We start from the raw sequence: 11,730 nt of genomic DNA on the forward strand, positions 1-11,730 counted from the left end.
AGAAATTGATCAGCTGATGTAATTGCCCAATACCATGTTCAAGCCAAACTGCTGGGGTAAGTTGTGGGTGCAGCTGCTGTTCCTCCTGGTCCTTCAGAGCTGTGGTACAGCAGCATTGCCCTTTTGCTAAGAGTTTGTTACTGAGCCAGGAGACTGATACTAACACTCTAGTTCTTTGTCCTTTTTACCTTTATTATGCTTTGCTTTATTTTTTTAATATTTAAATGTATGTTACTGGTATGTACATGTAGCCAGACACCCCCCACACCCACCCCTCCACCCACACACCCACCTCACCCTTTCCTTTCACTTTGTAATGTTTTGGTTCAGCCAGGAGAGTATGTTTTTAAACTGTGTTATATAATGTGCATTAGTCCAGTTGTACTGCACTTAAGAGGTCATTTTTCTAACAACGTGTTACTTCAGCTATGACAAAAATAGCAATTTATGTAGGGATTTGATCATTTGTGATTTTGTGAAGAAAGCCCTTCAACACTGAGCCTGTGGAGACACTTTAAATCAGACTGATAGTGCTTGAATTGTGTTTTCTTGGCCAAAAGTTCACTTTTAAAGGTGCAAAAAATTAGTTGTGTTTTTGTTGGTTGTTTTTTAATTAGCGAAGTGTCATGTTAAAAATACAAAAGTATCCCACTTTCTATTAAAATCAGATGAATAGCTGAAAGTGTCACTGTGTTCAGTATGGGATGTGGGAGGAGCTGGGCATGAAAGGGCAAACTCAGTGCTTTGTCCCAGCCTTGTTCATACAATACCTGCAGCTTTTGTGTGTGTGCACAGTGACAATGGACTACACCACCACGGACTTAAAAGAAGAGTCTTACAGTGTTGAAGAGAGAGGAGCTCAAATTATGGTAAAAAAGACATAATTTTAAATTTCACACTTTTCATCCCCACCTTAAATGTCCACAAAGCCATTGTTCGTTTCTGTACCTGTGCAAAGAGGTGTTGTGTCCTCTGGCTGCCCACGAAGAGCTCCTTCACTGACACAGAGGATGTGTGTGAGAGGATACATGTGCACACACACAAAAATAAAAAGCACAGAATTTTCATCTTACAAGTGCCGGTGCTCCTGTCCCTCATGGTGGTGACACAGCCCTGCAAATGGTTGTGCACAATTAACTGCCCTGGCTCCCACCTCAAGTTTACATTTCAGATGGTTGGTGAAAGAGCTGTTGCCCTGAGCAGTGTGGGACAAAACAAGTCCTGCACCAGCAGTCCCTGCAGAGTCCAGCCACACTTGCTACAGCTGCCCATGCAGCCATTCAGCTGAAGAGACGGGAAAGAAAGACAGACCAAGTATTTTATTCAAAACTTTTAAAAAGTTAATAGACAAAAATTGATAAATTATTCTCATTGCAACAATGAGAGATACTTCATGATGGTTTCCTCTTGCCCCCCACACCTTAGACTACACAACAATCAGTTTGTTCCCTACCAGTTCCTGTTCCTTGAACTTACCCTGATGTAGCAGCAGTTCAGTATCAAGCCCTTAAATCCTCTTCTCCATAGGTTGTGTGCCCTGATTATGCTTCATACAGCTCTGACAGGAGTAAGTTCAGCATCTCATCAACATCCTTATTGATCAGAGAATCTGTCAAACAAGTTAGTTATGTCTTCTGTCCTACTTCTGTTTGCTGTCCTGCAGTCTGTGCTCTCTCCCCAAGGCAGACAATGCATGCAGTGAAATTTCCCAAGCCTCCACCTATTAATTAAACCAAGTTTCTACATTGGTTCAGGTGCCCAGCAAGCTACAAAATGCTTCTGAGCCCTCCCCTCCCATAAGCCCAGCAGTGTCAGAGCTGCATGAAGGAGGCACTTGGAGCATTCTGCCCAATGCCTGTCCTACACACTTGCCCTGGATGAGCTGTCCCATGGGCACCTGCTCACCATCCTGACAACAGCAGTTTGCTCCAGCGCTGCAGGACCTCTGACCTGCAGCATCACTACCCTGAACTCGTGGTGGTATTGCTCCACTCTGAAAGTAAGGTATCAACAAATACAAATCAATGGGAAAGAGCACTCAAAAATAGTAACTGAAAGCACTTTGAGAAGATTGCTGCTTTCCTTTCCTCCCATCTTACTGCTACAGTCTCCATCCCTTACAGCCTTCTTCAGACCATGTTTTGGTTAAAGGCTTTGCAAGGCTGAAAAACGTTCTTAAGAACATCTTAAAGGACATCCTGAGGATGGTGGAACACTTAATATAAGCAGCAGTTAGATCTAGCACCACAGCTCTGAGGCAAATGTTTTTTTACCCTCTTTCCTTTATGCTCATAACCTCCAGGCACAGTTTACATGGGCTTTTTGGGGGCAGAGGGGAACAATGACACAACATCAATATACACACTCAACAGCTTACAAAAACTGAAGCTTTATCCCTTTGTCCTTTGGACAGCAGAATACCCTGTTTGTCACTTCTGCAGGAGCTGGAACAAGCTGGCTCACCTTTTGTTTTAGCTGCAGTGTGATACAAGGCTGTTCCCACACCAATTGCTTCCCTGCACAAGAAAAATACCCACAGGAGCAAGCTTTGGTTAGAGAAATTCACAGCGGGGTGGGGGAAAAGTCAGTGCTCTTGCAACTGCTGAGCAGACATTCAACCTGTATTCCACAGCTCAGCTTTGAGTTTTGGGGAATACTTAAGGACTGGACATGTTCAGGCTTACAAAGGTTTCTTCTTTTCTGGACTGAAAGGCAGATATGAATATCAAGGAGAAATGGGGCTAAAGGACATTTTTCAGACAGCATCACACCCCAACGTAATAAAAATCTAGTGGTACTGTAGCAGAATGTGCTAGTGCAAAGAGACTAGAGGCATCTCCTGGACAGCCTTCCATCCATTTGGCTCACTCAGGTGCGTGTGATTTTGTCTGGAGGCATGAAACCTGTGTCACCCAGTGTTCGAAGGGCCACTCTGCCGTTGGGACGTATAACCAAGTGAGTGATGCTGCCGTTGTTGAGAGACAGTCGCAGCCAACCTTCTGGGGGGAACTGCAGTGCCCTGGTGACAAAAACAATATATTCATCAACAGTTAGGTTAACAAGCCCTCACAGCATCACCTTCTGTCCCAGATTAAGGGGGGTAAGGAGGGGGAAAATCAAAATTGGTGGGCATTGTGCCGCTTGCACACCAGTGCCCCCAGTCAGCCCTGGAAAAAAGGCTTTTCGTGTGGAAGTGCTATAAAACCAGAGCCTTGGCAACTGGACTGGGGCCAAGAGTGCACTTGGCTAAGCAGAGTCCAGCAGATGGGTGTGATTACTGCTGACAGGATTAGTGCAAGGGGACAGAAGGCAGCAGCTGGAATGCAGTGAGGCTGCCAGGAGTGCTCTGAGCAGCCCTGTCACACACAGGGCAGGGCATGGCCCAGGCTCCAGCTGTACCTGCGAGGCTGCAGCATCACAACACCTGTGCAGGTGGGACAGGGCAGAGCTGGCTCAGCACCCCAGGCCTGCCTCAGCAGAGACCAACAGTGACTGTCACACCCATTTCAGCCACACCCTTACAGCAGAGGCAGCGACACAGGATTCCCTCCAGTGAAATCCTGCAGGTACCTAGGGAAGAAATTCACCAGAACTACTTTCCATCGGCTACATCATTCCCCAGGAAGGACAAGGAAAAGTACCTTGTGCCTTCCACAGAAACACAGCATCACAGCTGGTCTGCAGTCACTCTGAATTTCCTAACTCAGCAGCCTCAGGAGCTCCATCAATTGTATTAAACAGATGGAAAAAATACCATGTTGCCTCAAACAGCTTTTGCCTCTGAAACTGAAGAATAACTTGGTTTTGGCTCTTACGACAGTCTTGTAGAAAGCCCAAGAAATTAAATACCAGCTACAGCCAAGCTAGATTTGAAGGAAATGTTACATGGATTGTGTTAGGGTTGTGCTATCAGATTGCCTGGAATCAAAGGCACAGAAGAGACATTAAAATGAAGAGGAAATCAACAGCAAAGAGAAAAAGTATGTAAGTATTTCAGAAAAAGCCTTGGCAGGAACAGCATGATATTTTTTAGCACAGGAAAGAATATTCTGTTTACCTGATCGATAATTTCAAGTATAGCAATTTTGAAAAGCTCTAAAGCAGCCCACAGAGCAGACAGGCCAGCATTTACCTAGCTCAGCTAAATAAAGCTAACTGAAACTGTTGTAGGTATTGATCAGATTAAAGTTTAATCACATCTGTCCTGCTCACGACAAATTATCTTGCAGACAGTGCTTTGTTGATGGGGAAGAGGAATAAAACAGACTCAGCTGACTGGATACAGAGACAGGCAAAGATCCAGAACTGTTTTCTCCTTTATGAACAACCTTGATGTTATCGGAAAGATCCACTCTCCCCTTAATCCAATACTGGATGTTACTACAAAAACACACTAATGCAACTTGAACATAACTCAAAAATATCCATTAGTAAAGAATTCCCAAACCTGGGTCAATCTCTAATGATGTAAGCTCAAATTGATGTCACCTCAAAGAGATGCATCCAGTAATGCATCTATTTGTAATCTTTTCCAACAGGCACTACCCTCAGCTTTATGGAAGCAGAAGCACGTAGTAATTAAAGTAACTGTCCATATGTACAAAAAAAGGTTAAGTTTCACTGACTTAGCCATTTTTGCTTTAGAATTAGAATGAAAACGTTCTAATTTTCAAATGTACCTTGATGAAGTTGTAGAGGCAGCTGCTTAAAACGCAGGCACTGATCTCCAACCACTTCAAAAAAGCAAAATCAACCCATCTCCTCCCTCAGTGTTTCAGTGAACCCTCCCTGGAGCAGCCCCAGGGCAGCGGGGCAGACCAGCCCGTACCTGCAGACGATGTAGCGGATGACGTTGGCGTGGCACACAAAGATCTCGTAGCTGTCCTCCTCCTGCTTGGCATCAGCTCTATGGATGAAGTTTCGAAAAGCAGCCTCAATTCGGGCTCCATCTTCGTAATACTGCTGGAGGCACCGAGGTAACAGTTACACACAGCTCAGAGCAGCACTGCCTGCACCCCTGGGGCCCTCGTCTCCTCAAGAGCTCGTGGTTACTGGGCTGCACACTTGGGGCTCAACTAATGCTGGTTATTTAAACTGTTCTGCACACTTACTGAGGAGGAGGAAAGAATGCAATTATCTAAGGGCTGTGATAACAAACATCAGCTCAGACAGTACAAGTTATTGCTTCTGTCCATACACAGCATACTGAAAAACACCCCAAACCATAAATGGAAAAAAACTTTCAAGAAAAACTTACCACAGCTTCTGGTTTCCAGTGGGAGACTGGGGGGTCTGGTTCTATAGGTGCTCCCTCTCTCAGTAGATCAGTACTGATTTTTTTGACTCCTGAAGTATTAGATACACATTCAGAAACTTGTTCACATGCCATTACAAACAGTCCCATAACTCTACAATCAATACATTTTTCACAGTCTTTCTTTGAGGAATGCTTACTCTCCATCTTAAAGTCCATTTTAGTCTACACACTTCTGTCAAGGGATGAGTACCTCTCCAACAAAACTGTTTTGCCATCAGCAAGACAACTTATTCCAACTGAACAGAACAGCAAGTTGTTCTCCCTGTTACACTTTGACAAAGTGTATTTGTACTTTTAAAGATAAAGTGGAAACAAGCAGAATTACGGCTGTAGGTTTCTTTATAAATGCAGACATTCACACAGGGCTGTGAAATGGCTAAATAACATCTCAACTTTAAGGACAAGCCTAGAATTCTACTGGAAGCAGTTTTAAGGATCAGAAGACAATGAAAAATTAAGGTAAGTCTCTTACCTGGGAGATGTTTGCTTATAATTTCAGTTGTTTCAGTTGCTCTAGTCATGGAGGAGTGGATAATCTGATCAAATTTTAATCCCAAGCTTGCCAGCCTGCGTCCAGTCAGTTCAGCCTGCTCTCGACCTGAAAAAGCACATTCATTATATAAATGGGTGACACTCCCATTAGCACCTCACGCAAACTACCAAGAGAGAGTCCAGCAGACAGAAAAGGTCTACATCAATGTCAGGCTTCTTCCTTTCAAAAGGCAACTGGAAAATATTTTCATCAGAGCTACGACTCATGCCAAGTTACTGGTTGGACAATTTGAAGGCATACTTCCATTAGTAGGAAAAAAATTTGTTTGTTTCAATTAGGGAAAAAAAACTCCAATCCTAAAACTTATTCAGCAACTTTCACTGAAGTACTCAATATCCCTGCTGGCCCCATCCCAGGAAGCAACAATCCCCCTCAGCCTGACAGTGTGTTGTTCATAAAGGCAACACCAGCTTGGCACAGTTCACAGCACCTGGGCAGCCCCAGGAAGGCTCATCCCACCTTTCAGGCAGGCAGGTGAAAGACAACAGACAGGTTAAGTCACTTAAGGATGAGACAGGATTAACATAATCCTTCGTTACCAGTTTAAGAATGCACTTGAGGCCTACAATTAGATTTCACTCCTGTTTGCACACCTGTAATTGAGATGTGGGTGGAAAAGAAGTCCACAGTAATAATTCTTCCCCCAATGAAAACAGTTTTGGCACATATATAATCAAGGAAGTGTTCACTGCTTTTAAAGTACATTATTAAAAGTAATACTAATTAGCATTTGAGACCTAGTCACAGGATCAGTGAGTTAAGATTAACACAGACAAAGGTTATCCTCATTTAATGTAAGTGATTAGCAGCACTCCCAGAAACAGTGACAGCAGCAAAAGTGCAATATATTTAATTATAAACACTCCAGCTGAAAGTCAGAGGTGTTTTCTTTTTAATAAATCAGCAGATTAAATTAAGAGAAACACAAGAAAAATTTATCTCAGTGGAGTGAAGTTTAAAAGCCTCTCAGCCCTTAGGAATTATCAGCTGGCATGAAAATTTGCTCAAGCAACCTTAAGATAATTTGGAATTTCCATTGATAAGTTTCTTAACAATTGAGCATGCTTAGAACTCTCTAAATCACATCTTAATGTTCAGATTAGAACTGAAGAAAACACTTATTCATTACATCTTTCTGCCACAAAGGAATACAGAAAGCAGATTAAGGTTTGGCAGCAAGACCCAGAACAGTGCTGACTTACTGACCTGTCCTCATCAGGTGAAAAATAATTTCCTCAAAATGCAAAGTATGATGCTGCTAGTGATACCTACCCAGTGGGGTCAGAGTTCTGTCTTTGTCAGCCCGGCCATCCAAATTATACTGGGAATGACGGATGAGGAATATGTGCCTGGTGGCTTTTGCTTTGCAGTGATCCAGGCGAGAGGCAAGTTCTTCTTCCCCGGTTTCTTCGTGTTTCTTTTTGAGGTTGATAAGAGCCAGTGGTTCACGTCTAAACAAACACATTTCAAGAGTCATGTTTAGACAGAGGAGACTAAAAGGCAGGGGAATTTTAGAGTTAGATAGTCTTGCCTTAATTCCAGACACAGTAGAAGAACTAAAACTGACAAGCCACTTGTATCATGAAACTGATTCTAACCTTTGTGTGAAAAATAAAATTAAATGCCTGCGTGAAAAAAAGTTAATGTCAAGGGTTAAAAGGTGTAACTTGACATAGGTAAATTTGCCACTTAGTGCCAGCCACCTGAATTAATTATTGGGAAACAAAAGCAGTGAGCAACTGAAAAACTTGTAGGATATAACAGTGGGGACCTTGACAAGAAAAACTAACCAGGAAGGATACCCAGGAAAAGATGAAAAGGTGTTGGCTGACCATTAAAGAAAATGCTCTATATCTAAAAGGCCCTGTGACAACACCTACAAAATTTGCACTTTATCAATTGCATTTACATCAAATGACTAAAAAACTCACCCCCCCACAGCATCCTAGAAAGACTCCAACCTTCTGCAGTGCACACTGAGAATTATTTTCTGCTTTAAACTAGGTCACATCAGGTCTCTCCAGTAAAACTTTTCTATTTTTCAGCCCGGAGTGTTTCACTTATCCTTTCATCTTTTTCAGGACTCTCTCCCTTCATGCCACTTTAATCTCTCTTCCACTTGTGCACAGGAGTGCCCTGCTCTGCACATCACCCAGACAGCTGACCTGGTTCCTCCTGAGGACACAGGGATCTTCCCCTCTCTCTGCTATCACAGGTTTAGTGCTACAGATCCCCCGGCACCAGCCCTGCCCAAACCTTTCCCGTATTATTCTGGGCCCCTCTCTGCACTGAACCTCCACCCCATCAATACAAATCCTTTTCTATGTCACTCCATCCCAGAGTGCACTTTATTCATACCACACCTCACTTCTTCCATTACTAAACTTGTTTATTTGATGATGGATTTTTTTTTTTAAATGAAAGATAATTTTCATTCCGTTTGGGACAAAGTAATTTGTCCACAGAAAATTGCTGCTTCCCACACCTATTTCTCACAGCAAGACTGGCTGTGCAAAGGCCTCCTGCCTCCATTTTGCTTTACTGAACACATGATTTCCATTAGACAATGAGGCTCTACACATTCCTCAAGCTGTTAAAGTTCAGCAAGGCATTAAAAATGAAACAATAGGCCAGTAACAAGGAGTTCTATTGCTATTTCACAGGATGCTTTTGATTCACTGGAAACCATACTGCTGGCAAGATACAATAGGAAAACAAAAAAATCTTTAAAATCAATTCAAGCACATTTGAAAAGCAGCAAGGGGAATAACTCATCTGATGTCTGCCATAAACTATTCCACATGAATGAAACGAGATCTGTCTTCTCCCAGAACTGAGCAGCACAATTCCTGTGCAAGTGGCAGAGACCAGCATTCCAAGTGTGATACCCTATCAGACCAATAACAAGTCTGACATTTGCATTTGTTTGTTTCAAATGTGAAAAGCCACTGGTTGTTAAGAATATTGTAGTATCTGGTTACCTGCTCAAAACTTAATTTTCTAAACATTCCCTGCCCCCAAAGAGCAGTGGTCAGCTATTCTGTGTATTTATAAGCCATTTAACAACTTTGCACATAAAATGCTTCTGCCAACAACATCCAGAAGTCAAGATTAAGATTTCAAGCAGGCACAACCTAAGCCACAGCACAGCAGCTGGTGGACTGCAAGCAGCAGAAAACAAATTGATCTGGGCTAATGTATTCCAGCGCCACTGTTTGCACACTATGACAAATGGTGATTTGCTACCCTGAACTGCTGGGAAGGGTTATCTGCCCATGTTTGGTCAGGCAATGGCGACAGCTCTGTAACTTATAGCACAGTCTCTGCTTCCTGGATTGCTTTAAAAAAAAATTACCTGAGTCTGGAAGTACTTTACAATCCTTGAAGAAAATCAACATTTTAGCAGAACCAGGAAGGCCTGGAGCTGCAGTTAAGCAGCTTTAGTACCTCCCTCAGTATAATTGTGTAACCAGCTGTAACCTTATTTAATGAAGGTATTATTTTTATCACCGGGGTGTACATAGCCCTATTTACATGCACATGTGATCCTGCAGCCTCTCAAAAATCAAAACGGTGCATTATACAATAAAAATCTGTTAGTGCTTAGGTTTGGATTTACTATGATTAAACTGGAGCCTGACATAAGTCTCCCCTGGGAGATAATTCTATCAGACCGAAGCTAAATGAGCCAAAGCTCCGTGCAGATATCTGCACATTCTAATTACAGATTCAGGAAAAAAAAAAAAAAAATGTAGCCAACCCCTGCGTGAATGTGTTTCAACGCTAAAGAAAACGACTGAGCTGGGTTCAAAGCGGCAGTGCCTCTACAAGGATTTAAGCCCAGGCAGCTCCATGAGCATCAGGCCCAGTGCCCGCCCAGTGTGAGAACACTCGGCATCCCCCGGGAGCTGCTGCCGAGCTCCAAACCCTGCTGCACACACACAGCACCAACAGACAGGGCTAACTTCTGCCCACTGCTCACACTTATCACAAGCCTGAGGCTTGGCAGGCTGGCTGGCTGAAAGCACCGGAATAAAGGGATGTGCCCTGGGTAAGTCTCGGAGCTGCCTGAACAAAACCCAGCGCTGGCACATCCCTCCAGAGCACTCCGGCGTGCCACGGGTGTTCACCAACTCCAGCTGAAGTCTGCTCTGAGCAGGTCACCACAGGGAATTTCACCGAGAAACGAGTCCCGGGTCCCCGCCTGGCCTCGGGGCTGTCCCGGGCTGCTCCCGCAGGGACGCGGGGCCTGGAGGGGCCCTGCCCCGCTCCCCCGCGGCTCCAGAGGGATTCAGGGCAGCTCCGGCCGCCCCCCGGGCCCCCCCGTCCCCCACCCCAGCCCCTCGCTCCCCGGGCGAGGAGGCGGCCCCGGCCCCGCCGCCCGGCCGCGCCCACCTGTCCCAGTTGCTGTCCCAGTAGCTGCCGGTGCCCGCGGGTCTCTCGATCCAGCCGGCGGCCGGCGGGCAGGAGGCGGTGGGCGGCAGCAGCAGCAAGCCGGGCGGCGCGGCGGAGGGCACGGCGGAGCCCCCCGGGCGCGGCTCGCTGTCGCCACCGCTGCGGGCCGGCTGCTTGCCCACGACGACGGCGGAGAGGAGGACGGAGCCGCCCGCCAACCCGCAGGCGGCGAGCGCCAGGGCGCGGCGGACCGACATGGCGGGGCGGCCGCGTGCCCCTCACCGGCGAGCCCGCCCCGCGCAGCCCGCCCCGCCCCGGACGGAGCGCGGTGTGGGGCAAGATTCCTCCGCGAACGAGGAGCGCGGGGCCGCACGGAGCCCACCGAGCCGCCGGGCCCCACAGTCTCTCACGGGGCTCTTGTCCTCTCCCCCAGCCGCGGTGCCCGGGGAGCTGCGCCCGCCTCGGGCCGGGCTCGGAGGCTGCTCCTCCCTGGCCGCTCCCAAACCAGTTTCCGCCCCAGCCGGGGCAGGGGATTCCCGCCAGCCCTGCCCGGTTTAACAGCCTTGATGCCGTGACCGGTTCTTCAGGGTGGAAAGGACCTGTACGCTGAGTCCAGCCACTAACCGGCGCTGCCGGGTCCGTCATATTTAATTATAAGCTCTGAGCCTTATCACTGTGCCCAGCTGCTCCTCAGTACAACAAAAACCAGGAGTTACTGGAGAGGGTGCAGCAGAGGCCGCAAAGGTAATGAGGGGTGTGGAGCATCTCTTATGAGGCCGGGCTGTGGGAGCTGGGCCTGTTTGGTGCCCAGAGACGGGAGAAGGGCCAATGGCCTTCAACTGAAACACAACAAGTTTCACCTCAACACGAGGAAGAACTTTATGCTGAGGGTGGCAGAGCACTGAACAGCTGCCCAGGGAGGTCGCGGGGTCTCCTCCCGTGGATAAATTCCAGACCCAGCTGGATGCGTTCCTGTGTCACTGTTCCCGGTGGCCCTGCTTTGGCTGCGGGGCTGGAGTGGATCATCTCCAGAGGACCCTTCCAACCCCAACGATTCCGTGTTTCTGTCACACAGGAACTGATCTCTTACAGGCATCACTGAGTCCCTGGCACTGGAAACCAGGAACCTGCATTTTGGGAAATACAGGTGGTTACCGGCCGGGTGGGCTCAGCAGAGCCGGGCTGGTAACACCCACTGGGACACTCCTGTCCCACCCTTGTGCCTGTGGCCTGAACCTGCTCCCTCTGCACAGGGAGACTCCCTTCAGCAGCCAGAGCTTATTACAGCTCCACACACTGCCTTGTGCAGAAGGAAGACAAGGTGGAACTGGAGTGTTAATTACCTCGCACTGGAGTGTTAATTACCTGTAGATGGCCAATGGTGCCGTCTTAACCTCACAACAGCAGCCTCGGGGAGAGAGAATCAGAACAGAGCCCCCTTTTTCTGAGCTGACATCTCAAATTC

General features: G+C 46.7%; 1 protein-coding gene across 2 annotated transcripts; it reads right to left on the minus strand.

Moving 5' to 3' along the window:
• Positions 1-1,300: 1,300 nt before the first annotated feature.
• On the minus strand, positions 1,301-10,522 carry PGAM5 (PGAM family member 5, mitochondrial serine/threonine protein phosphatase; the record flags this gene model as incomplete). Of its 2 annotated transcripts, none has more annotated exons than XM_083873871.1 (6): positions 1,301-3,019; positions 4,829-4,959; positions 5,258-5,346; positions 5,790-5,915; positions 7,143-7,321; positions 10,266-10,522. In XM_083873871.1, the coding sequence occupies 6 exons, from the start codon at positions 10,520-10,522 to the stop codon at positions 2,869-2,871; spliced, it is 933 nt and encodes a 310-aa protein (XP_083729997.1). In that variant the 3' UTR covers positions 1,301-2,868. The 2 variants fall into 2 exon arrangements, with proteins under 2 accessions (XP_083729997.1, XP_083729996.1); XM_083873870.1 differs by having other exon boundaries at positions 4,829-4,962.
• Positions 10,523-11,730: the final 1,208 nt, after the last annotated feature.

The sequence above is a fragment of the Zosterops lateralis genome (genome assembly GCF_965231275.1).
Source record: "Zosterops lateralis genome assembly, chromosome: 17".
Lineage (NCBI taxonomy): Eukaryota > Metazoa > Chordata > Aves > Passeriformes > Zosteropidae > Zosterops > Zosterops lateralis.